The 25,792-nt window shown below is 40.7% G+C and overlaps 1 protein-coding gene across 1 annotated transcript in view; it reads left to right on the top strand.

The window, feature by feature from the left end:
• PYROXD2 (pyridine nucleotide-disulphide oxidoreductase domain 2) overlaps positions 1-25,792 on the top strand; it is a 59,296-nt gene that overhangs the window by 23,077 nt on the left and 10,427 nt on the right. Inside the window, exons 8-14 of the mRNA XM_018562448.1 lie at positions 2,010-2,107; positions 2,749-2,890; positions 3,944-4,078; positions 6,288-6,360; positions 10,774-10,930; positions 16,145-16,299; positions 22,221-22,327. Of these exons, the coding sequence (XP_018417950.1) occupies positions 2,010-2,107; positions 2,749-2,890; positions 3,944-4,078; positions 6,288-6,360; positions 10,774-10,930; positions 16,145-16,299; positions 22,221-22,327 (867 nt within the window). The remainder of the gene's footprint in view (positions 1-2,009; positions 2,108-2,748; positions 2,891-3,943; positions 4,079-6,287; positions 6,361-10,773; positions 10,931-16,144; positions 16,300-22,220; positions 22,328-25,792) is intronic.

Below are 25,792 nucleotides of genomic sequence, written 5' to 3'. Positions count from 1 at the left end.
TTACTGTTACTAAAAGGAAAAGTTACCTGTACCTGTTATTTGCAGGTAAGGATTAATACATGGAAGTCGGGGCAATTTTTTTATGTCATCATGAGGCTTCACCACTGCACCTTATCCTGTAGTCTGCATTGTGTAGATCTCAAACATTGAAGTCCATTCTGTTCATGTGTAACAGTCCTTTAGTCCTGTTGTGGTGGCATCATTATCAACATATTATTAACAGCAGTGATCCTGCAAATTATGGTGCCAGTACATATCAGGGTGTCCAGTCATAGTCATCCTGGGAACATGCAACATCCTCAGGACAGTCCCCGGAGGAGTAACCTTTCCATGAATCGCCATCATACATCTTGGGACATATCATTGCCACTCTCTGGGAGACATTTCTTAGTTCTGTTGAGAAAGGTAGACAATGCAAAACAGGAGCAGAGAGACAGATTATGAGATAGATTTACTATAAGAGTTCAGCTTTCTTCATAAATTCTCTCCTCTGCTATGCTACAGTAACACAGTGACAATAGGGTTGCCACCTTTTCTTCAAGCGAAACCCGAACACTCTAGCGACGCGTGGACATTTTTTCTTGGGAGGAGTCGCAGCGTATTCATATGCAAATAGCGCCGCCCATTCATATGTAAATATCACAGTTGAGACTATTTTTAGTGGGGGGCCAGTAGCCCCTATCTTAATTTTGGTTGCCCCTGTCTGCCTGACATCTTGTGTCCGGGTTTCTGCTGCCATGAAACCCGGACACAGCATTCAAAACCCGGACTGTCCGGGTGAATCCTGGACAGGTGGCAACCCTAAGTGACAATATAAAACATGCCCCTGACCAATGTTTAGAGTGAAAATCTGTCTCGTCTATGTTGCTAAATCTGTCTCAGACCTTTACAAAGCTATCTCATTTGACTGTTGGGGGATTTAATTAGTTTAGTGTTTGTGTAACCTCTTTGAGATATAAAACACTAAATATTCATATGCTATATTTATGCTAACAGACTTTAAGAAAAGAAAAATCATTTTAAAACTGTCATTGTTCAGTCCTAAGTAAGGTACTTTCCCATTAACAGTCTTGTCCTTTGTCCTCTGCATACCTTGCCTTGTGTTATTCTGGCTGTCTAGTAGCATTGAAGCAGTGCCAATTCAGGCCTTTGGTTATTTGTGCTATTGTGACTATTCATTGGGTTTCTTGGCAAGATATTGATACAGAAGTAGAATGCAAGGCCTTTCTTCCACACAGGAAATTAAACAACACCAGTTGAGTCAGATATCAGTTAGCCTATCTGTATAGATTTAGTGTATAAGAAGAAATGAGCACTTTTTTGTGATGTGTCATATGTGATAAATTATACTTTTTAGGTGTGTTAAATCAATTTGAGTTTTTAAGTTATGTGGAGCAGAAACTGTTGCTTCCAAAACTGTAATGCCAATTTAATTTACTCAAAATTATACGCAGCTCCAGTACTGCAAGTGCTACCTGCTCAGCCACTGTGCTGCCTCTCTTGTTAAAACTCAACTTCAGGCAAGACATTTTATTTTTTTCTGTACATAGTGGTGAACAGTTAGAGATACTGCAGGAATTTCCTGCCATCTGGATTCCTATTGGATGGTTTCTATTCATGGATGGCCTATGTCGTCCTTTTCATGGACTGCCTATGTCGTCCTATTCCTGGACGGCCAACGTCGTCCTATTCCCGGACGCCTATATCGCCCTATAGGTAGACGGCCTATGTCGTCCTATTCATGGACGGCCTATGCCGTCCTATTCATGGACGGCCTATGTCGCCCTATTCATGGACGGCCTATGTCGCCCTATTCATGGACGGCCTATGTCGCCCTATTCGTGGACGGCCTATGTCGCCCTATTCGTGGACGGCTTATGTCGCCCTATAGGTGGACGGACCTATGTTGCCCTATAGGTGGATGGCCTATGTCTCCCTATTCAAGGATAGCCTTATTCACCTACAGCTATATAAAATAACATGCAGAATGATGTGACTTGTATTTTCAGATTCTAGATCAGTGGTTTGAGTCTGAACCTTTGAAATGTACTCTGGCTACAGATGCCGTTATCGGTGCAATGGCGAGTCCATCTACACCTGGAAGTGGGTATGTCATCTGTATTTGTATTCTTTTACTAATATCTACATTTCACCTTTGTGCTATAAAAATACAGGACTCACTTGCATGCATACCTGTTCAATAAGGACTGTTGATTATCTGCCTAGCTTTACAATATTACACACAAATAAGCTGAATCATTCAATAAGTACATTTATTGGCCACAGCAGTCCGAATTCTTTTTGAAATGCTCTTTATAAAATGAAATGTGAAACCTGATTGGTTGGAATTGACAACTCCACTTTTGTTTTCATTTTATTTTTCCAAGTCATCATCCCCCAATAGTTAAATAGGAACAGGTTTTTGTTGCCACACCACAGTTTTTCTTCGAGCACGGTGAAACTGATTCAGACAATCATGAGTGGAGTTCCCACTGTTGACTTTCTACTTGCATTGTGAGGATTGCACAGCACAAGTTTTAGTGCAAACCAATAAGCTGCTTCCTATATAGCATTGGTCATTTACAGTTGTGTTTGAGCTTTCAATTGAATTTGTATTGTGTATAGTTTCAAAATTATACAAGTGCCATCATTAAACCCAAAACAAGAAAACATTGGAATACCTTTTTTGTAATACAAAATGTAGATGTTCTAGAAATAATTATGACGCTTGTGTTTCCTCATTCACAGGTATGTGTTATTACATCACGTCATGGGAGAACTAGAAGGAAAGAAAGGGTCGTGGGGTTATGTAGAAGGAGGAATGGGCATGGTGTCCAGTGCAATTGCCAAAGCGGCGGTGGAAGCAGGAGCTGAGATTTACACAGAAAAGGTTTGTGTAGCCAATCTCCAAACACTACTTCTTAGACACAGGTAGATGGTGACCTCTGTGTCTATTTTTATGATGAAGTACAAAGCAGATATCTATCTGCCCCTCCCCCACCCTATTAATATATTCATTTTACTATTTTGGAAGCACAGAGATGCACTCTTCCAATGTCTGACATTTTAGCAATAGTAATACTACTGTAATAATAAGTGGCAAACTGCCTCATTACCACTGTCTCTCATAAATAACTGGAATTCTGAGATGTAACTAAATTAGGGCTGGTAATGATTAAAATTTTCGTGTTCGATTAATCGAAATTTTTTTTAATCGATTAATTTCGATTAATTATAACGCACATACAGATCCAACTACATTGGCCTATACACATACAGCACAGCAATGAAGTAATAAAATGAACTAGGATCACACTAATCCAGCACGTTATTAATCTCACGTGCCCCACTCAATATGGCCGCCGCTTGAGTGGGGCAACTCAGAATAATAATGTGCTGGATTAGTGTGATCCTAGTTCATTTTATTACTTCATTGCTGTGCTGTATGTGTATAGGCCAATGCCTTGGCTGGCGCTCGTGCAGAAACTTTCTTGGGCAAACTCACCGGCCCAAGTGGCTCCGTCGGCTAACGAAGGGAAGGGGGAGGAGTCCGGTGACGTCACGGACATCAACGTCACTGGACTCCTCCCCCCTTCCCTTCGTTAGCCGTCACGGACATCGACGTCACCGGACTCCTCCTCTTTCCCTTTGTAAGCCGACGGAGCCACTTGGGGAAGGGCGGAGGAGTCCAGTAACGTCGATGTCCGTGACATCGCCGGTGGGACTCCCGGAAGCCGGCGAAGAGGTGATTGTTTTCATTGGCGATCAAAATAATTTTTATCGATCAAAAAGTTTACGATTAATCGAGAATTTGATCTTTAATTTCCACAGCCCTAAACTAAATGTATTTCCCTTAGAAGCCAGCTCCAACTGTGTTAGTTTGTAGAGGCAAGAGAAGATTAAGGCTTTCCAGTAACTCTATAAACTTTCTCTTTTTTGAAAGGTAGTAGAGCAGATCCTAGTGGATGACAATGGAAAAGCTTATGGTGTACTCCTGCAAGATGGAACAGAAGTGCACAGCAGGTTGGTCCTGTCCAATGCCTCACCTCATCACACATTTTTAAAACTGACTCCACAAGTAAGTACTTTCAAATATATTTGGACTAGCTTTCTATTCTTTGCATGCAATTCTTGTTTTTACCTGTAAAAGTCTAGCTCAGCCAAGCCCCTTCCTATTGGTCCTTTAAATAATGAGCATACTTTCAGATGACGTACACATACCCGCCCTGCTTAGCCCTCCTGACCTAAACTAACACCCCAACTGTTCACTTACCTGAGTAGGACAGGCTTGGCCTGCTCCAATGTTTACATCGTTTAGATAACTTATGCTTTACTTCTGGCTGCACCTGCACAGTGAGCCCTCCTACACTTGAATAGGGACATCTCCTAAACACCTTCAGCCTTGGGAAATAGCCCTATTCAAATCTATAGACCCATACTGCGTGCATGTGGTCATAGTTGAAGAAGATATCTTCTGGCTGATTCCTGCTTAATTCAAGCTGTGGATGTCACTGTGGTCCCCCCCTCCCGCTGCTTGACAAAAGTTGATTTTTCAATCCATTTTTGTAGAAGGAGCTGGGGTGTAACTTCCATGGGTCTGAACAAGAGAAATTCTAACTTTTAAAGAGGAACACCCTTCAAACAGTTAAATACACAGATGAAATACATATGAGGGCTGTTTTACCTGCCAAAGGATTTGTATTTCTGCCCATCCAGTTCTGAAACTTACACAGCTTTTGCACACAGCACAACCCTGGAGAGGGGACCTGATATTTCTCTTGTGCAGTTTCAATTAACAAGTCTCCTCCCCACCCCCTCCCTGTGACTGGACAGTAAAAGGAGAAGCAGCACACTTATGAGCTTGTCTTTTTGTTATTGTACTTTGTCCTTCTACCCTGTTTCCCCGAAAATAAGACCTACCCTGAAAGTAAGACCCAGCACTATTTTTCAAGATTCCTGTAATATAAGACCTACCCCGAAAATAAGACCTAGTTTGGTGGTAGCATGTAAGGGGAAACTTGAAGAGCAGGAGAGATGGTGTCAGCCTGCAGGGACATGTTGTATTAAGGGGATGACGGGGGACTCCCTCCGGGCAGCGCAGTGACAGGGAGCACGCCAGTACCATACTTCACCAACTGCTGTCCCCCTGAAGGCACTGCATAATGTAATGGTACTGTACTGTAATGTGTACCGGTAAATGGTACTGTTCTTTACCACGCTGTCCACTGTCTGATGTGCCCACTGCTGCACCGCTGGTACCACTGACCCTGATGGCAAAGCATGCCAGCGCTGCATAAAGCAAGGCTTCGGCGGCGGAGGGAGCAGAGCCGCATTAGCTGATATTCCTCTATAGCGCCGGTTACTGTGGCAGGCGGAGTGATACCAGATAACTTTAAATTGTTGTACATTTTGTTGCACAGTAAAAAAGAAAAAAAAAATAAGACATCCCCTGAAAATAAGACCTAGTGTGTTTTTGGGGGGCAAAGAAAATATAAGACAGTGTCTTATTTTCGGGGAAACACGGGTATCAGCATGCTGTTGCACTGCAGTACACCTGATTGGCTCCTTTCTTTTTGAGCTCTGTTGTACAGACTGTACATTAGGCTTACGTGTCTGGAACAAGCTCCACTTTTACAGGTTAAGTCCAGACTTGCATATGTGCTCAGTTACTTATATCTCTAAATCTACTGATCATTTTACCATCATGCCACAATGCAAAATACCTGTATGATTTGACTCTCCAACTCAAGTACCATAAACTTGTTCTGGGGCATTGAAACTAGACTAATTTACTGAGTCACTGCCCTGGAACTAGCATGCAGGACTCAAGGAATGGTTGCCTCTGTCAGAGTCTAATCACATAGGTATGCCGCTCTGCAACATTAAGTGTCACATTATTTACAGCGATAATGTAGGTTTTGAATTCTGCACATGGCAGATTTCTCTCCAAGGGATTCGATATGCAGCTTATGTTTGTTTCTATTGCTCTGGGCTTCTTGATAATGATGTTAGAGTCTCCTTATAAGAATAATGAGAACATTATCTGTTATAGAAACATTGTCCTTATACATTGGCTCAAAGACAAATGACAATACTGGCAGCCTTGCTTCCAACCATACAAGAATGCAGCCACATAAGACTAGCGCTGTCTTTATCCATGACACTGATTAGACTGTGTTTTCCCATCACCCAGCAATAGCTTAATTGATCCTGAGTTAGCACTGGTGCTTTTTTTGATTATTGTGTTATTTTGTGGATGAAGACTTTGTGCTTTTTTTTATTTTTAGGAGCAATTGCCAGAGGATTTTATAACAATGATCTCACAGTTTGATGCCAAATCTCCAGTTACCAAAATAAATGGTAGGTATTTTAGGCTCAATTACAGCAATTAGCTAATGAAAGAAAATATATTTACACTTTAGTTAATGATCTAATCTGAGACATGGGAATAATGCAGCTGTGAGCTTCTGGAAGAAAGTCCATTAATAATATTAATGAAATATTTTGGCAACTTCGTGACTCCCCACAATGTGTCTTCTTTTAATATGTCAAATAACGGATCCAAGTTTGCAAATGTCCTGGACGGTGGATTACCTCTCTAATTAACATATTTCAAAACCTATAAACCCGTGAGTTCCTGTGTCTTGTATAATGTCTATAATTTGTCATAGACATGAAGAATTTGATAGTGATATGGCCCTACTTGTAACAATCATCAAATGCTGCCACCACCTTTTCTTTTTAATTAATCTAAGACTTTTCAAGATGGTATGATACCATGTGAAGGGACAAAACAATGTGAAGGGACAAAAACATGTGAAGGGACAAAAACAATCTAGAAGCTATCCAACCAAATTAGTGCATAGCACAGTGTTGCCTTCTTGGAACAGAAGGAATTCAAATGCATACAGCTTTGTGGCCATCAGCAGTGCAGTGCATGCAAATCATGGCTTCTGTGGGGTAAGGCTTGAGACCCAATGAGACAATGTAAATGGGTGGAGCCATGCAAATCATTGCTTTATGCCCCAGCAGCTAGATGCTCATCTAGGCCTGCTAGTGTATAGTGCAAATATAACCTAATATTACAGGGACATTTATTTCCAACTGAAGACAATTGTTTCAGACTTTTTGGCCATCATCAATGCAGTGTATGGAAACCATGGCTTCTATGGAGTAGGGTTTGGGACCCAACAAGATAGTATAACCAAACATGTTATGGTGAAAAGGGTTTAAAGCAATTTAAAAGCACTCACTTTACTCAGTGAGTGGCGCAGTAAAGTGTAATCAGCCAAATGCCCCATCAGTCAGATGATTACTGTCTCATTGGGTCCCTAGCCCTTCTTCATAGAAGCTACAGGTTCTTTACTGTGCACTGATGATTGCCAAACAGCTGTGTGCAGTTTGGTTTGGGATAAATTACTCTATAATATTAGGCTATATTTGCATTGTACACCAGCAGTAATGGATGAGCATCCAGTTAATATGGCATTAAGCGATGATTTGCAAGTGCCCATTCCCTTATTTTTGGGCTATGTGATGGAATAAGAGCTGTGAATAGCTTCTGGGCTTATTGGTTGGCTCAGTAGCTGTCGGGGTGCCATCCTGCCCAAGTCTATGCAAATGCAACATTCAGAAATGTGATACTTACACCAGGGTCTAGTGGGGCAGGCAGGGGATTTCAACTAACAAATAATGTACCATAAGGCGCCTTATGGCTCCAGTTACCCAGCAATGTTCATCTCCAACTGCTAATACACATTTACTAAAGTTCTAGACACAACTGAATATACAGTATGCTAATAAAAATGACCTCCAAACCAGTCAGTGACCTTTGCCATGCCCAGTTTGATATTGCTGCTGCTCACAATTCAGACCAAAGTCTTTACAGGATATATGATATTCTTATCTATAATGACAAAATTATCTTTCTTCTACCTTTCTTCTGTTTTACTGGGTTTTGGGTTCAGATTTCAGTATTTGCACTGCTTGGCTTCTAAATCGACTTTCAAAAGAGATGGTTTCTTACCTCAACAATGTTGTCTCCGGATGACCACTGAAAGAGATATTCTACTGTGCTGTAAACTTATTGTGCATCCTCTAATGCTTGGTATGTGTTATTAGGGTGACTATGTTCACTTGTTCTTTAGCACTAGAGTTTAGGGTGCGATTGCCTGGGCCCAGATTTGTTCTGCGTTTAATTTCTCAATTCATATTAGTTTGTAATATTGGAAGGTTTTCTTTCTACATCATCCCCATTTTTTGGCCCTTCTACACAGTCAGGTTTTGCATGGTTTTGCTTGTCATTCCACTGTCTGCTTCCATTGCTGATTAAGAATACATGAAAAGAGAGGGAGAAGGTGCTGGTAAATGTGCAATCATGTGCTCATGGGCAAGAACCCAGCTCTCAGCGTTGCTTGGTGGCTGCTGATGTAACAAACTAGATGGCGATGTCCAGAAGTGAACTGACCACATTTTGTGACCAAGGGATGGAGCCACCATTCAAGGACAAGAACAGGGTCTCTTTAAAATACTATTCTCAGCAAGAACTGAGTTTCCATGTGGGCAATAACAATTCACATACAGTACAGATGGTTATATCAGTGTTTCAAGCTATAATAATCATACACAGGTTATTTTATTGTAACGGATAGCATGGAATGCAAGCAAAAATGATCCGCCATGAGATCTGGTTCCTATATGAAACACATTTCCAATTTACATAGCGTTCAGCGAGTTTGAATAGAACAATCATCCGCACATTTATTTTGGTTTGTGTTACAAAATGACAAAATATGTTGAGTGATGAAGCCATCTTCAAATATGCTGATTTTTCTCTCTCTTTCGAAATGTATTTCCTCACACTATTAAAATGTAATTATTACATTGTTTAGAACTAAATACCGAACGAGCTGTGAAAGTAACAGGGTAAGCAGTTCTGAGGAGCTCAGTTTCTCTTGTGGGTAAAACTGAAAAGGATTTCAGATGAAACACTTCCAATTTATTTCACCAACAACTTGGGGTCCTTGCAGTATTTAGATATTTCTAGGATGATAGTATGTGTTTATATCAAACACTTTAAGGCACATGTGTCAAACACAAGGAATGCGGGCTGAATCCGGCCCTCTGGGCCATTTCATGTGGCTTTGGTTTAAAAATGTTAAACCTCTCCTGCAGCTTAACATTTTTAAACCAATGCCGGCACTGTAAACAGGTGCCGGGCTTTATAGAAAGGCTGCCGAGGTCCCACGCAAGGTCCCGGCAGCCTTTCTGTGAATAGCAACGTCTTTTTACAGTTTCGAACGAAAATCGCCTCCTTCTTCCTGTAGATCCTTTCCACCTGCACATGCCAATAACGACCGGGACCCCTGGTGAGACCATACAGCCATCCTAAGGCCCCCGCGCAGCCCACCTGAGAGTCGGCACAGCCCAGCATTGACCCTGCACAGCCACCTGAGAGTTTGCCCAGCCACCATAGAAACCTGCACAGCCACCAGAGAACCTGCACGGCCACCTGAGAGTCTGCACAACCCATCATAGAACCTGCATAGCCTACCTGAGGCTCAGCACAACCCACCATAGACCCTGCATTGCCCACCAGAGAGTCTGCACAGTCCACCATAGACCCAGAATAGCCCACCATAGAACCTGCACAGTAACCTGAGAGTTCGCACTTTTATACTAATTGCCATTATTTTTCCTAGATTTCTACTTCCAGAGCTAGTTAATACTACAACCAGTAATAATCAAACACAGATGTAATTATTCAATATGATAAACAGTAGATACAGTTATACATTTATGTCTTAAGATAAAACCGGCCATTTGAGGGCAACCATAATGCTGATGCGGCCAGCAATGAAATTTAGTTTGACACCCCTGCTTAAGGGATTATTACAATGTATTAAAGGGATATGAATAGTTTACAGCTTCAAGATCTCAGAACTAGAGCTTTTGTATTTGTATTGATGTCAACTGAGGGCTTTGTACACCATCTGAAAGGACCAGTTGTAAAATCTATATTTGTCGCTAGCTCTCATGTAGTTTACCATATAGTACAGTATAAACATTTAATTTTTACAATGATTACTTTTGGTACCATAATTGTTTATACTACTCAGGAACTTCTATAGACGTGGAAAACTCTACACTGGGAATACTGGCTTGGAGGTGCATGTGCAGTTGGCAGATCCTGAATGTTACTGCAATGTGCTTGGGCCACTAGTGCTATTTATTCAATACGGACCTGGTTATGTATGCAAGGTCATTATGGGCATAAATTTAGTATAACAAAGGTTAAGTGGGCCACAGGAAGCCCAATCTCAAGGCTTATGCTTAAAAAGTCTAATGAGAACACCAAACAAATAGTCTGAAAGTCCAAAAACTTTTAAAAAAGCTAATCAAACCTTGAGATGCGAAGCAAGTAGAAATAAAGAGCTGGATTTAATTTTATCAACATTTGGATCAGACCTTGAAAAGGCCTATTGGTTCTGGTGAGGTTGCTCTCAAAAAACAGGGCCTACCCTATAGATTAAGCAAGGTTCTTTATTTTAGGAAAGTAAAACAAAATTCCTGTAAGCTTAAAAAAATAGAAGTGATCCTTAACTTTTCTGAAAACAGAAGAAAACTGGTTTATTAGTCACTGCTTCTATTCCAGAACACTTTCAAAGTTTCTTCTAAGTATACTGTCACATGTCTACTCTGTTGTGACATAACACTTGAAAAGGAACTCTATTGTGAAAGAATAATGATGTAAACATGTGCTTCCCCCTACAGTGGCTGTAGATCGGTTACCAAACTTCCTATGTATACCAAACACATCTGATGGCAAACCACTGCCCCATCACCAATGCTCAATTCATCTAAACAGCGAGCATATGAAACTTCTAGATGAGGCGCATGAAGACGCTTGTAGGGGAATACCATCATCGAGGTAAAGATGAAGCACAGTGTTCATCATGTAGAAAAACACAGAATAGAAAGTGTCCTCATAAAACTTTCACATTTACTGTTTGTTACAGCTGTTGAGTTGCTTATTTTCATAACTCTGCCTGAAGTTCAGTACTAGGTAATATAAAATATTCATGAGTTTTCATAGCTGTGTGAAAAGTCTTGTGTGTTGCTTAACCTCCTTCCCTGCAGCTCTCTGACATTTGTAGGCTGTATGAAATCCTATAACTTGTTAACGCAGAACTCTGGTCAGGGTCATTAATAACCAACCTTGCCACCCCTGCTCCTGATTATTGTGCAACAACGTCTTAGACAAAACAAAATCTGCAAAATATTAGAAGATAAAGGTTTTTACACCAGCCATAAAATATCTGCTGGTAAATAAGAGTGTTTCTAGATTTCTAGTTCTGGCCTTTAGGTCAGGATCACAGAGGGCACTGTCTCTAGTACTTAACAAGCACTTGGTGGACAGTGGTTAAACATCAGCTCACCCATGTATCTACAAATAAAGATGCAAAATGCAACACAAGGATTTCCATGTAGTATGGTAGTAATTTGGTAATTAGGCAGATTTATAAAAGACTAATGCATACAAACTGCCTTGTAGATGAAACACCACCTTATATTTCCAGTTGAATTTAAATTGTAACTACTGTAGCCAAATCTGCCTTTTGTACATACAAGAACAATAAAGCTGAACGCTTACTGTGGTTGGTTGTTCAAAGTTCAAATAGTGTTTTTCCTAATGTACAAAGTAAAATCTGTTTGCCTTAGGCCCCTTTCACACTGGCGGTTCGATCAGCTCTATCTGTCAGTTTTTCAGGCGGATCTGATCGGAAACCCAATATAACTATATGGGCATCCTGATATAAAGGACGGAGGAAAGAAAATGAAGAGACATAGATGTCAGAAAAGGGACACCCGTTCCGTACTTCTCCAATCAGCTGGAGGCCTGTGTGTAGATTCCCTGATGATCAGAGCAGTACAGAATAGATTTTACCATTGTGACATCCATGTCCGTCCAGCTTTTTCCTCTATCTTACAATGGAGAGAAAAAACGGAACTTAGCGGACCCATGTTAGGTCTATGGGGAGACGGTTGTACGAGGACATATGCCCATTTACATCAGATTACACCCAAGCCAGCACAATCAGGTCTGCCAAAAAGGAACTCCGTTCCGTTTTGTTTTCCAGACCTGAATAGAGTCAGGGGTAATCAGATGTTCATAGACTAATATTGGGCTGGCCCTGTGAAAGGGGCCTTAGGCTCATTTCAGATGGGCGGTCTGATCAGCTCCACCAGTAAGTTTTTCAGGTGGACCTAATCGGATACCCAATGTAAGTCTATGGACAGCAGGATCTATACAGACCGTTACACCTGGTTACCCTCGACTCTGACCAGGTCCAGAAAAACAAATGGATCAGAGATCCTTTTTGCCAGACCTTATTTTGCTGGAACAGAGGTAATCTGACACATGTCCATTTAACATCCGATTCCCCATAGACCGTCATGGGGTCCAGCCATTTCAATTTTTTCCTCCATTGCAATATGGAGGAGAAAACTGGACGGACATGGATGTCACATCGGTGACTTCCAATCCGTACCTCTCGGATCAGGAGGGGGATCCAAGAACAGATCCCCATCTGATAGGACAGTGTGAAAGGGGCCTTACATCTGCTTTTACATGCCCTTACATCCTTCTTTTACATGTCCATGTTCTTTTTTTTTTTTTTCTTGGGTTTGTTGACGGAAGGAAGCTTCTTCTGCTACTCATCAATTTAGAGTTGCCAGTTTGGGGTCACAGCCTCTCCATTTCCATCCTATAACTTTATTGCCAGCGCCCCTTTCACACATTCGGTCTCATCAGGTCTGCCTGTCAGTTTTTTAAGTGAACCTGCTCAAATGCCTAGTGCTAGTCTATGGGCAGAAGGGCATCTGTTTACACGTGGTTACCCCCGACTACGGCCAGGTGCAGAGAAACAAAGGGATCAGAGATCCATTTCACTGGACCTGATCAGAGAAACGCACACATGTCTGTTTACATCTGACTCCCCATAGACTGACATGGAGTCTGGCATATTAGGCCTTTCCTCCATCGCAAGATGGAGGAAAAAAACTGGACAGACATGGATGCTACAGCAGTGATAACGGATCCAAACTGTGCCGATCAGGAGATCCGTGCACAGATCCTCTCATGATCAGCCCATGTGTAAGGGGCCCTATTCCATAGGGCAAAGCAATGGTGATGAACAAAGTGGAAAAAACCACAGCATCCAATCAGAATTTATCTTTCACTGATCAGACTAAACTGAAGTCCGATTTTGATGGGTTACAGTACTTTGTACATCATTGCTGTTTTCCTTCAATAAATCACCTATAAATTATATCCAAAGCATCTACTCGGATTGTTCTTTCATTTTAAAACTTCCAAAATAACAGTTCTACTTTCCATGGGCAACACACACAATTCTATCTTCAGGCGCTACATACCTGTGCCCCTGCCTGATCATAAATTTGTAGCTGCCCTGTTGTGGGAGATTTCAGAGATCTCTCTAGTTGGGGCAGATGATACGATAACTCCTCTGTATTAACATACTGGTCAGCCAAGAACAAGATTTGCTTATTTTATTATCTATACGTGCTACAACATGCAAATATTTCTTCATGCTCTCTGGTATGGTGTTGGGAATGTTACACTGACAACAGATTATTGCAAAATATTGCTGCAGCTCACTCTTCCTATATTTCTGTATATAGAAATGATTCTTTCAATTGCTATTAAAATTCTTCACACTTTGTGGACATTATTCATTCATATTATGCATTTATTTCTAAGATGACCTTTACAATCAGTGTTCTATTTAGCATGTTTATAGTATTTATTGGAACTTGGAGGAAATACTGTGCATATTTAGACTGTAAAGTTTTTCATTGATATTTAAGTTCTGTGTTAGAGAAGATATAGGAAGAGTTTAGACGTTCGGTAGCCCATAGCTCAGACCTGCTAAATATTTGCTGTGAGTTCTTACTCCTTGTCTTTGCTCTGTCTTGTAACATAACTCTTTATATGTATGTGGGAAAAGAAAAGAGACAGCTGAAACACATCTCCAGTTTTGTTTTTACAACAGTGGGGAATTATAGTGAAACATATGGTGGTAGGCAAGTCTATGATATGACATAGTCTGTCTGCAAATCCCTCCACTGGCTTCCAATAGCACAAAGCATAAAATTCATAATGCTAACAAAAACATACAAAGCCATCCACAACTCTGCCACTGGTTACATCTCCAACCTCATCTCAAAGTATCACCCTAACTGTCACCTCCACTCCTCCAAGATCTCCTCCTTTCTAGCTCCCTCATCACCTCCTCCCATGCTAGTTTCCAGGACTTCTCCAGAGCCTCTCCTATCTGCTGGAACTCCCTACCACAACATATCCAGCTATTACCAACTCTGACTGCCTTTAGGCGATCCCTGAAAACTCACCTCTTCAGGGAAGCCTATCCTACCTCTTCTTAAAAACTGTACAGCTACTCCTTCAATCAGCTCATCCCTCAACGGTATCACCTTCTGTATCAATTGCCCCTCTGTGTAGATTGTAAGCTCTCATAAGCGGGGCCCTCTAATCTTTTTGTATGGTATTGTAATTGTTCTGTTTTCCCGTATGGTGTAAAGCACTGAGCAAACTGTTGATGCCATATAAATTCTGAATAATTATTATTATTAGGGGTGCACCGATACCGAGTATTTGGGTGAGTACGAGTTCTCGCCCGAATACTCTTTAATGACCTGGGTGGCACATAATGACCCGGCTTCCTGATTGGTCAGGAAACCAGGCTGCCTAGGAACAAGTTAACACGGCTTTCTAGCCAATCAGGATGCCGGTAGGCGAGTCATGATGTGCCGCCTGGCTTCCTGTTTGGCTAGGCAGCCTGGCTTCCTGACCAATTAGGAAGACGGATGACACCTCATGACCTGCTGCCCGGCTTTCTGATTGGTCAGGAAGCCAGGCAGGCTCGGCAAGTGAAGCCGGTGCTCTTTCGCTAGAACACTGGCTTCACTGGCAATCAGGAAGCCGGGGGTGGCGGGTCATGATCCGCCGCCTGACTTTCTGATAATTGGGGTACACGGCACCGATACTCGGTATCGGCAAGTACCGGAAAAAAAATACCGCTACTCCTACTCGATACCGAAAAAACGGTATCGGTGCATCCCTAATTATTATTATAATATAAAGCGATTGTCATCCCTTGGCAAAATAAGAGTGACCCATGGTGCATTTTACTCTTTATTGAACAAATATAATTTGCTTCTACTGCTATTTTATAATATTTATCAATAATGGACCGTGCAATCACCACCTATTCTAAAATAAACGTTGTGATTCTTCAGTGGTTTATACCCCAATCTGTACAATAGTCTGACATTTTTTGGGCTATGCTACTGCCATTGAGGAGGGGGCATTTGGATAAGAATAACCGTGCATATGAAAGCATTGCACCAGTTACTGATGCTGATTTTTTTTTGTACCAGAATAATTATTTTATGGTTCACATGTCTTCTTTGTCACTGGTTTCCCTGATGATGTATCATGATCCTGCTAATTTGGTTAAAAAAATTGTCTCTTCCATGCCAACCAGCATAAAAAAGGAAATTGCTGCAAAAAATAACAACCAGTAATTTAGAGATATCACTTTGGCTAAACAGAGATTTACCTTCTTAGATATGTGTTCAGGTGGAAAGAAGAGTGGTGGAAAAATGGGTTTGGTTCAAGTTCGCATATAATGGGCATCAGTTTTGAACCTAGGATAATAAAGGTTGTGCATATTTTATGAGGTTTGCTTGTCTGAAACCAGAATAATGGTCATAGGCAGTTTTATATTAACTGTAAATGAAGTGAATGTTCTTATAGAAAGCATCTAGGGCTCTTTTTGCTGTGGTGGAAAGTCAAGTATGGCTCTGGACTGCAAGATAGCTTTCAGTAAATTGCAGAAGTATCACTTTGCTGAGGTTCAGAAGAGGTATCAGATAGAGTCAGTGGTTGAACGAAAGGTAATATCTAGTTGATTGTGAACTAAATATAGCAATGTATAAGCAGTACTGGAGTTGCAGAAAGTGATTGTAAAGCTTTATACGTTATGTAAGAGCTATGTGAATGACAACCATGAAATTGACTCTATTGTTATACTTCTCACAGGCCTATGATTGAACTGTGTATTCCCTCATCACTAGACCCTACCCTGGCTCCTCCTGGATGCCATGTAATTTCAATCTTCTCACAATACACTCCATACACTCTGGCTGGAGGCCAACAGTGGGATGATGAAGAAATAAATAAATATGCAGATAATGGTAAGCGGTGTCTCTGCCAGTGATTTATGTTTGTTGTGTTGTATTGCCAAATCATTCTCCATTGAATATCATTTATTTTGCTAGTTATTATGTTCATTGTTACATAGTTACATAGTATTTGAGGTTGAATAAAGACATTAGTCCATCAAGTCCAACCTATTAGGATCTCATTCTAGGAGTACCCGTACCCCTGTATATTACGGTCCCTTAAGAAATCGTCCAAAAGTTTCTTGAACAATTCCACATTATTTGCTGAAATCACCGCCTGTGGCAGTGAGTTCCAGACCCTAACTGATCTTACTGTGAAGAACCCCCTTCGCCCCTTGTGCTGGAATTTTTTTTCCATCAATTTTAGGTGATGGCCTCTAGTTTTTGTAACGGAGTTAATTTTAAACAGTTTATCGCTAATGTTGCTACCACCATTAAACATTTTGTACATGGAAATCATATCCCCCCTTAATCTCCTCACCTCTAATGTGAACATGTTTAAATTTAGTAGCCTCGTCTCGTAGCTCTGGTCCTCCATACCCCTAATTAGTTTGGTTGCCCTTCGCTGGACTTTTTCCAACTCAAGGACATCTTTTCTTAGTACTGGTGACCAGAACTGGACCGCGTACTCCAGATGAGGTCGAACCAATGATCTATAAAGTGGCAAAATTATAGACTTGTCCCTGCAATACATCCCCTTTTTAATACAGGACAAGACCCTGCTAGCTTTGTTTACAGCAGCCTGGCACTGCAAACTACCTTTCAGTTTGTGGTCTACAATGACCCCCAAATCCTTCTCCATTTCTGACTTCCCCAGCGGCATACCCATAATTGTATAACCCATTTGTTTATTTTTAATTCCAAAGTGCATTACTTTGCATTTATCGACATTAAACCTCATCTGCCACATTAATGCCCACTCCCCTATTTTATCCAGGTCCTCCTGTAATGTTATAGTGTCTAAGTCCGTGTCTATTACCCTCCCTATTTTGGTGTCATCCGCAAACACAGAAATATCGCTGTTAACACCCTCCCCGATGTCATTAATAAATAAGTTGAACGTTGTAAGATTGTATGGGCCCATTATAATTCCAGATGACCCAAACTACCAGCTCCAGCAGTTTTGGTCCAGATGAAGGCCAATTTCCTTCCAGGTAACTGGTAATGTTTGGATTAAAGTGACACTAAACTTGGGAATTAAAAAATGCATTTTAGTACCTTAAATATTAACAAAAATGTATATTATTTGTGTATCACTCGGCTGTAGATCCTCCAATCATCTCTGAATTGGTGCTGACACTGTCCTTCCTTCTGGAGGGTGGCTACTTTTGTTCCCTATGGTCCCTGTGTGTGTTGTAAGCTTCAAACATAAAGTTCCCTTGTTGCACTCCTTACTGGAGGTCCCTAATCCAAGGGGGGGGGATGCTTGTAGTGACTGTGGATGGTGCTGCCTGACAATGTTAGTAAATAGATGTCACCAGCACACCAAAGGCATTTGAAATCCAAACTGATCGTTTAATTAAAACGTCATGTCATCAGCGCTTTCCAGGCTGCACATGGTCCCCTTCATCGGGCTCAGCAATGACATTGTAAGCTCCAAGCTTGCTCCCGTGATGGACTACAATCTCACGTTTAGTTTACTAATTTGTATTGAGATTGTAGTCCATCACGGGATTGAGTATTTTACTCTGGGTATGGAGGGGCTTGATGTGACAGCTGTTGCGTTTGGCCCAGTACTGTCACATGAAACTGGGGACGAGTCTTCAACCTTGAGGGACTCAGAGCTTCCTTTTCTAGTTTCTGGTGCCTGAACAGAACTTTGGGGGGAGCAAAGAAAACTTAAAGTGAACCTTTACCCCCTTTCACTAAAATCGCATAAGTATGCAGCTCTGCATGCTGATGTAAAAATCATATTACATTCATTAGTTAAACAAACTTGTTTTTCATTTACTTACAGAGTTCATCTACTTCCTGGTCCACTTCTTGCACAAATGATGTAATGTGCCCAAGCTTTGCATCCTGGGAAGGTGACACCAGCTGGGCATTGCTGGGAAATCTCATCTGTAATCTCAGGAGATCTCAGGGAAAGGCATTTTCCTCCCCTGAGACGATGTGCTTGGTCACATGTCCTAATCACATGTGCCAGAGTTCCTGGAAGTAAAGGGAGAGCTAGTAATCTGCCCTTAGTTAACATGGTCACTGTGGGAAGACTGGGAAAGAAAATAGAAATAAGATATGCAAAGAATACAAAGCCGGCAATTATCTAGAAGTATAATGTTTGTAGACTGTCATCACTAAACATTCTAAATGTCTAAAGGTGTGTTTGTTGTTATTTTAAGGATAGGGGTAAAGGTCCACTTCCAGTATGCGTAGGCGCTGGGGTAATAAAAATGAGTCTGTCGCATTGCTGTGCATGGACAAAGAACATTGTAACTTGAAGTGCAATATCTTGTTTGCAAGTACATCCTTGTTGAGGAAGCAAATGTAGGTTCTGTTTTAGCAAGTTGATATATGCAGCTCCAAAATTCCTGTTTTACCAGTAAACTCTGCAATTATTCAATGTTTTGGGTTTATTGAATTTGTGATTTTTTTTCTCTGGGAATAACCTCTTAAAATGGAATTATCATAGTTACATAAGTGATTTTGTTTAACCTAGTCCCTAGAAAAGATCTCTAGCTCCTCTTTGTAATAATTCAGTTTACATCTCTGCTCATACACATAAATTCTTTCCTTATCTCGGAGAACAAAGAAGACCATTGTTGGTTCTAGCACTGGGTAATACAGGTAAATGGATTTGGAATGTAGATCATATCAAAGACATGATTTTACCTTGCACAACTCGTAAAGAAAATTCGCCATCGACCAGAGTGTTTGCTAATCTGCCCTTTCTTACTATCGGCATCTCGGTAACCAGATCTACCAGCTGATGGTCTCCCTTGCCTCCACGCCAAACAAATTATTCAAGCTCCATCTCCGTAAATTCCAGAGAGTTGTGAATGCTAGTGATGGGCTGTGTAGGATTGCTAGATGATGGCTGAGCAAATTGCTATACTGTTAAAGGGTCAGCCCACCCCAAAGAGAATATTTCATTGACTGCTGATGTGTTATACAGTCCTCACACTACTGCCTATGAAGGAATGCAACTTGGTGGCGCCTCATCTCTGATTCATTGCCAGAAGTTAGAGCAAACGGGGTCAATATTTTTAACTGTTGGACCTCACGTATGAATGACTCTTGTTTCCATCTTTCATGCTAAAAATGCAATACAGATTGATGCATGATTTCATTCAATTAGTTTTCATTGCACAAACTTCTTCTCAAATTAAGTCGAATGTGCAATGACTGTGTAGAGTATAGTGATTTATAACAATGGATCTGGATTTTAGTTGCTATAGTTTACTTCATTTGGCACATGATTATAGTTTTATGGAAAACCTTATATAATCAGCCACTGCATACTTGCTAACATTGCACATACACTATGAAAGCAATGTGTCATTAGAGCTGCTACTTAATGGTTTCGAACACTTGACGTCATTTGCTGTGTTTTTCCACAATACAGAACATTTCTCCCCATTTGTGGTATTTAATAAAAGCGTTTGTGCAGTTCTCTTGATTAAAGTGAACTTGTGCTTTCCCCATGCAATAAGTCAGTGGAGGGGTAGGGAACAATGAGAAGGTGAATAGCAACTGCTACAGGGAGCAGTTTTAAAGTGAACCTGTTACTTTGCTGTTCATGGGCAAAGCACAGGTTCACTTAGTGATACTAAACTCAGGAGTTATGTCTTCAAAATGCATTCAAGTACCTTAATTATAAAAGGAGAATTATGGGGTGAGCAAAAAAACACTCATCCCCATAATACAAGCCGACCTGTGACAATGAAGATATCACAGGTCGGCTCTATTGATCGTGAGGTTAGTGAACACATACTGCCGATCACTTCTTGATCTTCTCCCTGCAGAGAGCGGTGAATTTCATTCACTGCTCCCCACAGGGATTCCCCCCTCCATTCTCTGATCCACCAACGCTGATTGGAGGAATGGACAGTGGAGGGGGCGGGCACAGCTGGCTCTGCCTCTAGATAGGCAGCATCAGCTGTCAATCAGCCAGCAGGTTGGATCTTGACAGTATTGTCGGGATCTGTCCAGGCTGCGACGCGGCTCTGCGCTCTCAGCATATAGTTGGCAATACTGAATTTTGGGTCACCGGAGGAATTAATATATATGTACTCCCATGACCCTGAAGAGAAATATGGGCAAGAAAAGGTTGGCCCATAGTTCTCCTTTAACAGAAATTGATCTTTTTTGTGTATCACTCGGCTGTAGATCCTTAAATCATCTCTGAATTGGTGCCAACACTGTCCTTCCTTCTGAAGGGTGGCTACTTTTGTTCCCCATGGTCCCTGTGCGTGTTGTAAAGTAGTCACCTCTCAAAGCTCACTCCTGTGATGGACTACAATCTCATGTTTAGTTTACTAATTTGTATTGAGATTGCAGTCCATCACGGGAGCGAGCTTGGAGTGGTGGCTGCAATATAACACACAGAGGGACCATGGGGAACAAAAGTAGCCACCCTTCAGAAGGAAGGACAGTGTTGGCACCAATTCAGAGATGATTTGAGGATCTACAGACGAGTGAGACGCAAGATATTTTTGTTAATTATTTTAATGCATTTTTTAAATTTTACTTCTGAGTTTAGTGTCACTTTAAAGCTAAAATCTATCTTCAATTCCCTGCAAACTTAAATCTCCACCATATAACCCTTTTGAAGCTGCAGCACCCATTTTGAGCATGCCTTCATTTCCTGTCTGAAGGACCTCTATTATTCCATTACTTCTCCCCCTGATCCGTACCCATCATTGGTTCCCTTCTCACAGCTATAAGCACCCAATCTTTATGTGAAATAACACATCCCCAGCATCCCTTTAGACATGCCTTGCAACCAGCCAACCAAAAAGCAGACTGCACTGCTAAGGTTGCAGCACCTAGTAGTCAACAGGGAGAAGCAGGCACATTTAAAGGGATCTGGAGATGCGTTCTTTCATGTAATCAGTTTGAATAATATCTGAGGCATAACGCTGTGATATTTACAGGAGCCTTTCAGTCCCTTCTATGCAGGAGCAGCAGACAGACCTAGCGATGACATCACGGTGTCTCAAAACAGGTATTTCCTGAAAAACACTTTGGGAGTTTTAGTGTCAATGAAAACTTCTATCTGTAACTCTCCAAATGCCTAAACTGTATTAGCTTTGGATAGGGTAGGGTCTCCTCTCTGAGGAGGTTCCCCTATTTCTATTTATCTTTGTGACCAGGACTGAAAGTGAGAGAAAATCCCCAATTTAGTTAACCAGAACAGGAAGTAAGGAGATGCAAAGTAAAAAAGGATGTGATGCTTTTTACAACTTTTCTAAATCTGTCCCTTAGTAGGCCACAAATACTGTACAAAACACATAAAAAGTGTTTATAAAATAAATATAAAAAATAATATATATATATATATATGTGTATGTGTGTGTGTGTGTGTGTGTGTGTGTGTGTGTGTGTGTGTGTGTGTGTTCTCTCTTATAAAAGAAAGAAACTAACTCCTGGTAAACCGACGGTTAAATCAAATGCGAATAATTCCGAACGTGGACCATTTTCTTCCAAGTGGAAGCATTATTAGAGGAACAAATGCTGTTTGGTGCGGCGAAAAGGAGGATAGCGGGAAAGATTCCTGGTACTCCCTCACTCCATAGCAATATGTTTGATCTATAATTGTAATTTTATACTGGATGAATAACACTTTATGGTAGAAGATGGGCGCTTTGGACCACTGTGCACTTTTTTATGGCAGCATGCAATTTTGTTCAGCCGTATGTCTATTTCCTACAAAAGAAACCTGCTAATCTAACAACGTGTGTCAATATTATTTTCCTTCCATTTTTTTTTTTAAGTGTTCGACTGGATAGAAAAATACGCTCCCGGTTTCAAGTCTTCTGTGATAGGCAGAGACGTCCTCACACCGCCGGATCTGGAAAGGATATTCGGCCTCCCTGGAGGAGTATGTAGCTTCTGTTTTTTTTTTTTTTTTAAGCAGCTCTTGTGTTGCCAATATTTTAGAAAAATGGAATACTTATGTGTACACTAAAATAACTTCTAAGTATTGGAAGCTGTAATGGAATTAGCACTCATTAGCAAAAAGCCTGTTACAGTCATTAAACTGCAGTCATCAGCATAACTATTTAATGTTAAGTTGTTTAGTAATTTTTAATGTTACACATTAAAATCAATTGAAGGAATTATTACGCTAAATTGTGTTGTTGATCACTGAACCATCATATCATGTAATGTGGCATAAAATACTTTATGCTTTTTTTTTTTTTTGTAAAAACACACTGTTAAAGAAAGCCTTTTTTTTTTTTAATGAGCACATAATATACTAAATCATCATAAAAATAATGACATAGTTCTTTATGATATCGGCCTAATTTTATGGTACGCAACCTGTAACCTGGCTACTGTGCATGCAAAGTTTGTTCCTGTATGTGAACACAGCTCCTTCTTATGCCAAAGCCAATCCAGTCTGAATCGGGTAAGGTGGTGCTCACCTCCTACAATGCTTTCGGAACATCTCCTATAATACCTAGGGTTTTATTGAATTATTTAAAAAAAAAATTAAATAAGAAATAATTTTTTTAATTTAAAAAAAAAGTTTTAAACCATCACCTATGAACCTAGTTTTTATAAAATATGCCTCACAAAAAAAAATTGATGCACATAATATACTAATATGCAGCTTTCACATTTAATATTTGTATTTATCATACAAATATTAAAGCATACAGAACTTGTCAACTTTTTATTGTTTTGTTCTGGAATGAAATTGGTCATACAATTAATAAAAAAATATGAAATAATTATTTACATTATGAATATTTTTAAAGCATTCTTATAGTACAAATGTATCCATTGTTAAAATACAGACATTTTGGGCATTGAAGAGATCCAGTCAGGATAGACATATGGGAGCTTACTTGTTTTTTACTAGATGCATTATTTCTACATTTGATTCACAACTTAGGCTGGCCAAACACTGGGCACATTTCGGCTGATTCCTAGTTTTTAAAAAACACCAAAAACCAGTAAACCGGCGGCACTGGAAAGCCGCATATTGTTGAGTTCAATTCAATCTTCATATATAGCTTTTTACTGGAGAAGACTGCAATCCAAATCTGACAGGGAAGTCTACAATATATGTGAAAACTGAAGGACAGCGCCTTCTCTTCGTGCAGCACGATTTTTATTAGATCGATATTTGGAAAATTGAAAATATTATAAATTAGATAAATAAAAATGTTAAAACATTATTTATAAACCAGGGTAGATCAAAGGCATATCAAATATAATATCCACTTCCAACAAGCTCATCGTGCCAAATAGAAGCAACACCTTAATAATTACCTAAAAAGGAATCCTAGTCTTGCTAGACCTTCCAGCTGCTGATTTTAAGAACCAACGCATTTCTGGGGCCTTCACCTAACTATAATTACAATCTCCTAATGGAGTATATAAGTGATCCTTTAACCAATCAGCTGTTAAAATTACATTAGTATGGTTCACTATAGTTCAGCTTGTTGAAGGAGCTGTTCTGAAAATTCTCAGCTGGACAGTGACTGCAGCCAATCAGTTGCACTTCAGCCACTGTTCAGGTATTCTGACAGCAGGACACCCGGTATACCCATGTATGTATGTATGTATGTATGTATGTATGTATGTAAGTATGTATATTAGGGATGCATCGATACTAATATTGGTGCCGATGCAGAGTATTTAGGCGAGTACTCGTACTTGCCCAAATGCTCTGATGCCTAGCACGATACTTTAGCTTCTGACATAAGGAAGTCGGGCAGTGAGTCATTTACCCGCTGCCCGGCTTCCTGTTTGGTCAGGAAGCTGACCAATCAGGAAGCCAGGCGCCATGTAATGACGTGGCGCCCGGCTTTCTGATTAGCCGGGAAGCTGGCTTCATTCTCCCTCGTCACCTCATGACGAGGGAGCATGGAGCCGGCCTACCGGCCAATCAGGGAGCCGTGTGCCGCATCATTACATGGCGCCCGGCTTCCTGATTGGCCAGAAAGCCGGCTCCATGCTTTATCGTCACCTAGTGACGAGAAGCATGGGGGACGGCTTCCCTGCTGATCGGGAAGCCGGGTGGCGAGTCTTTACACGCCCCCCCGGCTTCCAGGCTAATCAGGAAGCAAGATGGCGAGTCTTATATATAATACTGTATTTATAATGAAAATCAGGACATGGATTAGGTGCATTTAAGGTTAGCAGCTAATATACCTGTTAATGTATTCATAGAGAAGATGGCCTCCAGCAAGACAAAGTGTGCATAATAAAAGCATTGTTTATTTAAGCACAGTAAAGTCAATCCACTAAAGCAGAAGGCCATATTGCATTTTTGTTACCTTGTTTTATTTGCTAACTACCTTCAAAATAGTTTTTAGTTCACTAAAGGTTTGATTGCACAGTGGAGTTGAGTTTATTGCATCCACACTATATTTTACATTTTCTGGAATGTGGCATGTAAAAGTCAATTCTCACAAAATGTATTGCATGTGTTATAAATAAATCTAGCATCTACTGGGTGTTACCTGTGAGGTTCTAACGTAATGAATTATGAGAAAAAAAGTGTTCTTGAAAAATAAAGGCTATGACTGTATTATGTCAAAAGGTATTGCACATGTATGCAATGTTATTATTATTATTATTATGGATTTATATAGCGCCAACAAGACATTACAGTTACAATACAAATCAAGACAAGATGTTAAGGAGGGCCCTGCTCATGGGAGCTTACAATCTGAAAGTTCTTATTATGCATGCCTTTGGTAAAGGGATTTTTCACCAAGAGGAACAAATAATAATTTGCTTTCAGAGATTTCCCAACATAAGCTGGCCATACGTGGGTTGAATTTCAGCCGTTTGCTGCTGAAATGTCCAAACTTGGAGCTGTAGGTGCCCCTGTTGGTCCTTCTCAGACCGTAAAAATTAGATTTTTCAGTCAACTTCTGTTTAAGGAACCAGATGGAAGATTGTCAGTCAGTGACTGCAGCCTATCAACTGCAATACAACACAAATACAAAAGCCAGCAGAGGAGATTCCCCCATCCACATTGTTTAGAGTGGAGTTGAGGAGTCGAAAGATTTCTCTTCTTCAGCCCTTGGGGCTTGAACCAGAAAGCTCCTAATGTGCATGGACAGCTTTAGCCAATATCTGGCTTTGTTTGAGCAGCCTAATGTTATTTTCAGGCAATTTCAAAAGAACAAATGAAGGCAACCTACCACCAGGGCCATATTTCCCACAAGGCCACCGAGGCCTGGCCTCAGGGTGGCGGGAAGCACAACCACCGGGCGGGTAGTTTTTTTTCTACATTTAGCCTGCTTCAGCCAAACAGAGCTAAATGTAGAGCGTGTAGCTCGTATTGTACAAGGGATCTCGGCGATGCCCTGCTCCGCCCTCC

This window comes from Nanorana parkeri, unplaced genomic scaffold (genome assembly GCF_000935625.1).
Source record: "Nanorana parkeri isolate BGI_ZX_2015 unplaced genomic scaffold, ASM93562v1 scaffold2, whole genome shotgun sequence".
NCBI classification, from domain to species: Eukaryota; Metazoa; Chordata; class Amphibia; order Anura; family Dicroglossidae; genus Nanorana; species Nanorana parkeri.
Note: the sequence above shows the minus strand (reverse complement) of the source record. Positions and strands in the feature narration are given on the sequence as shown.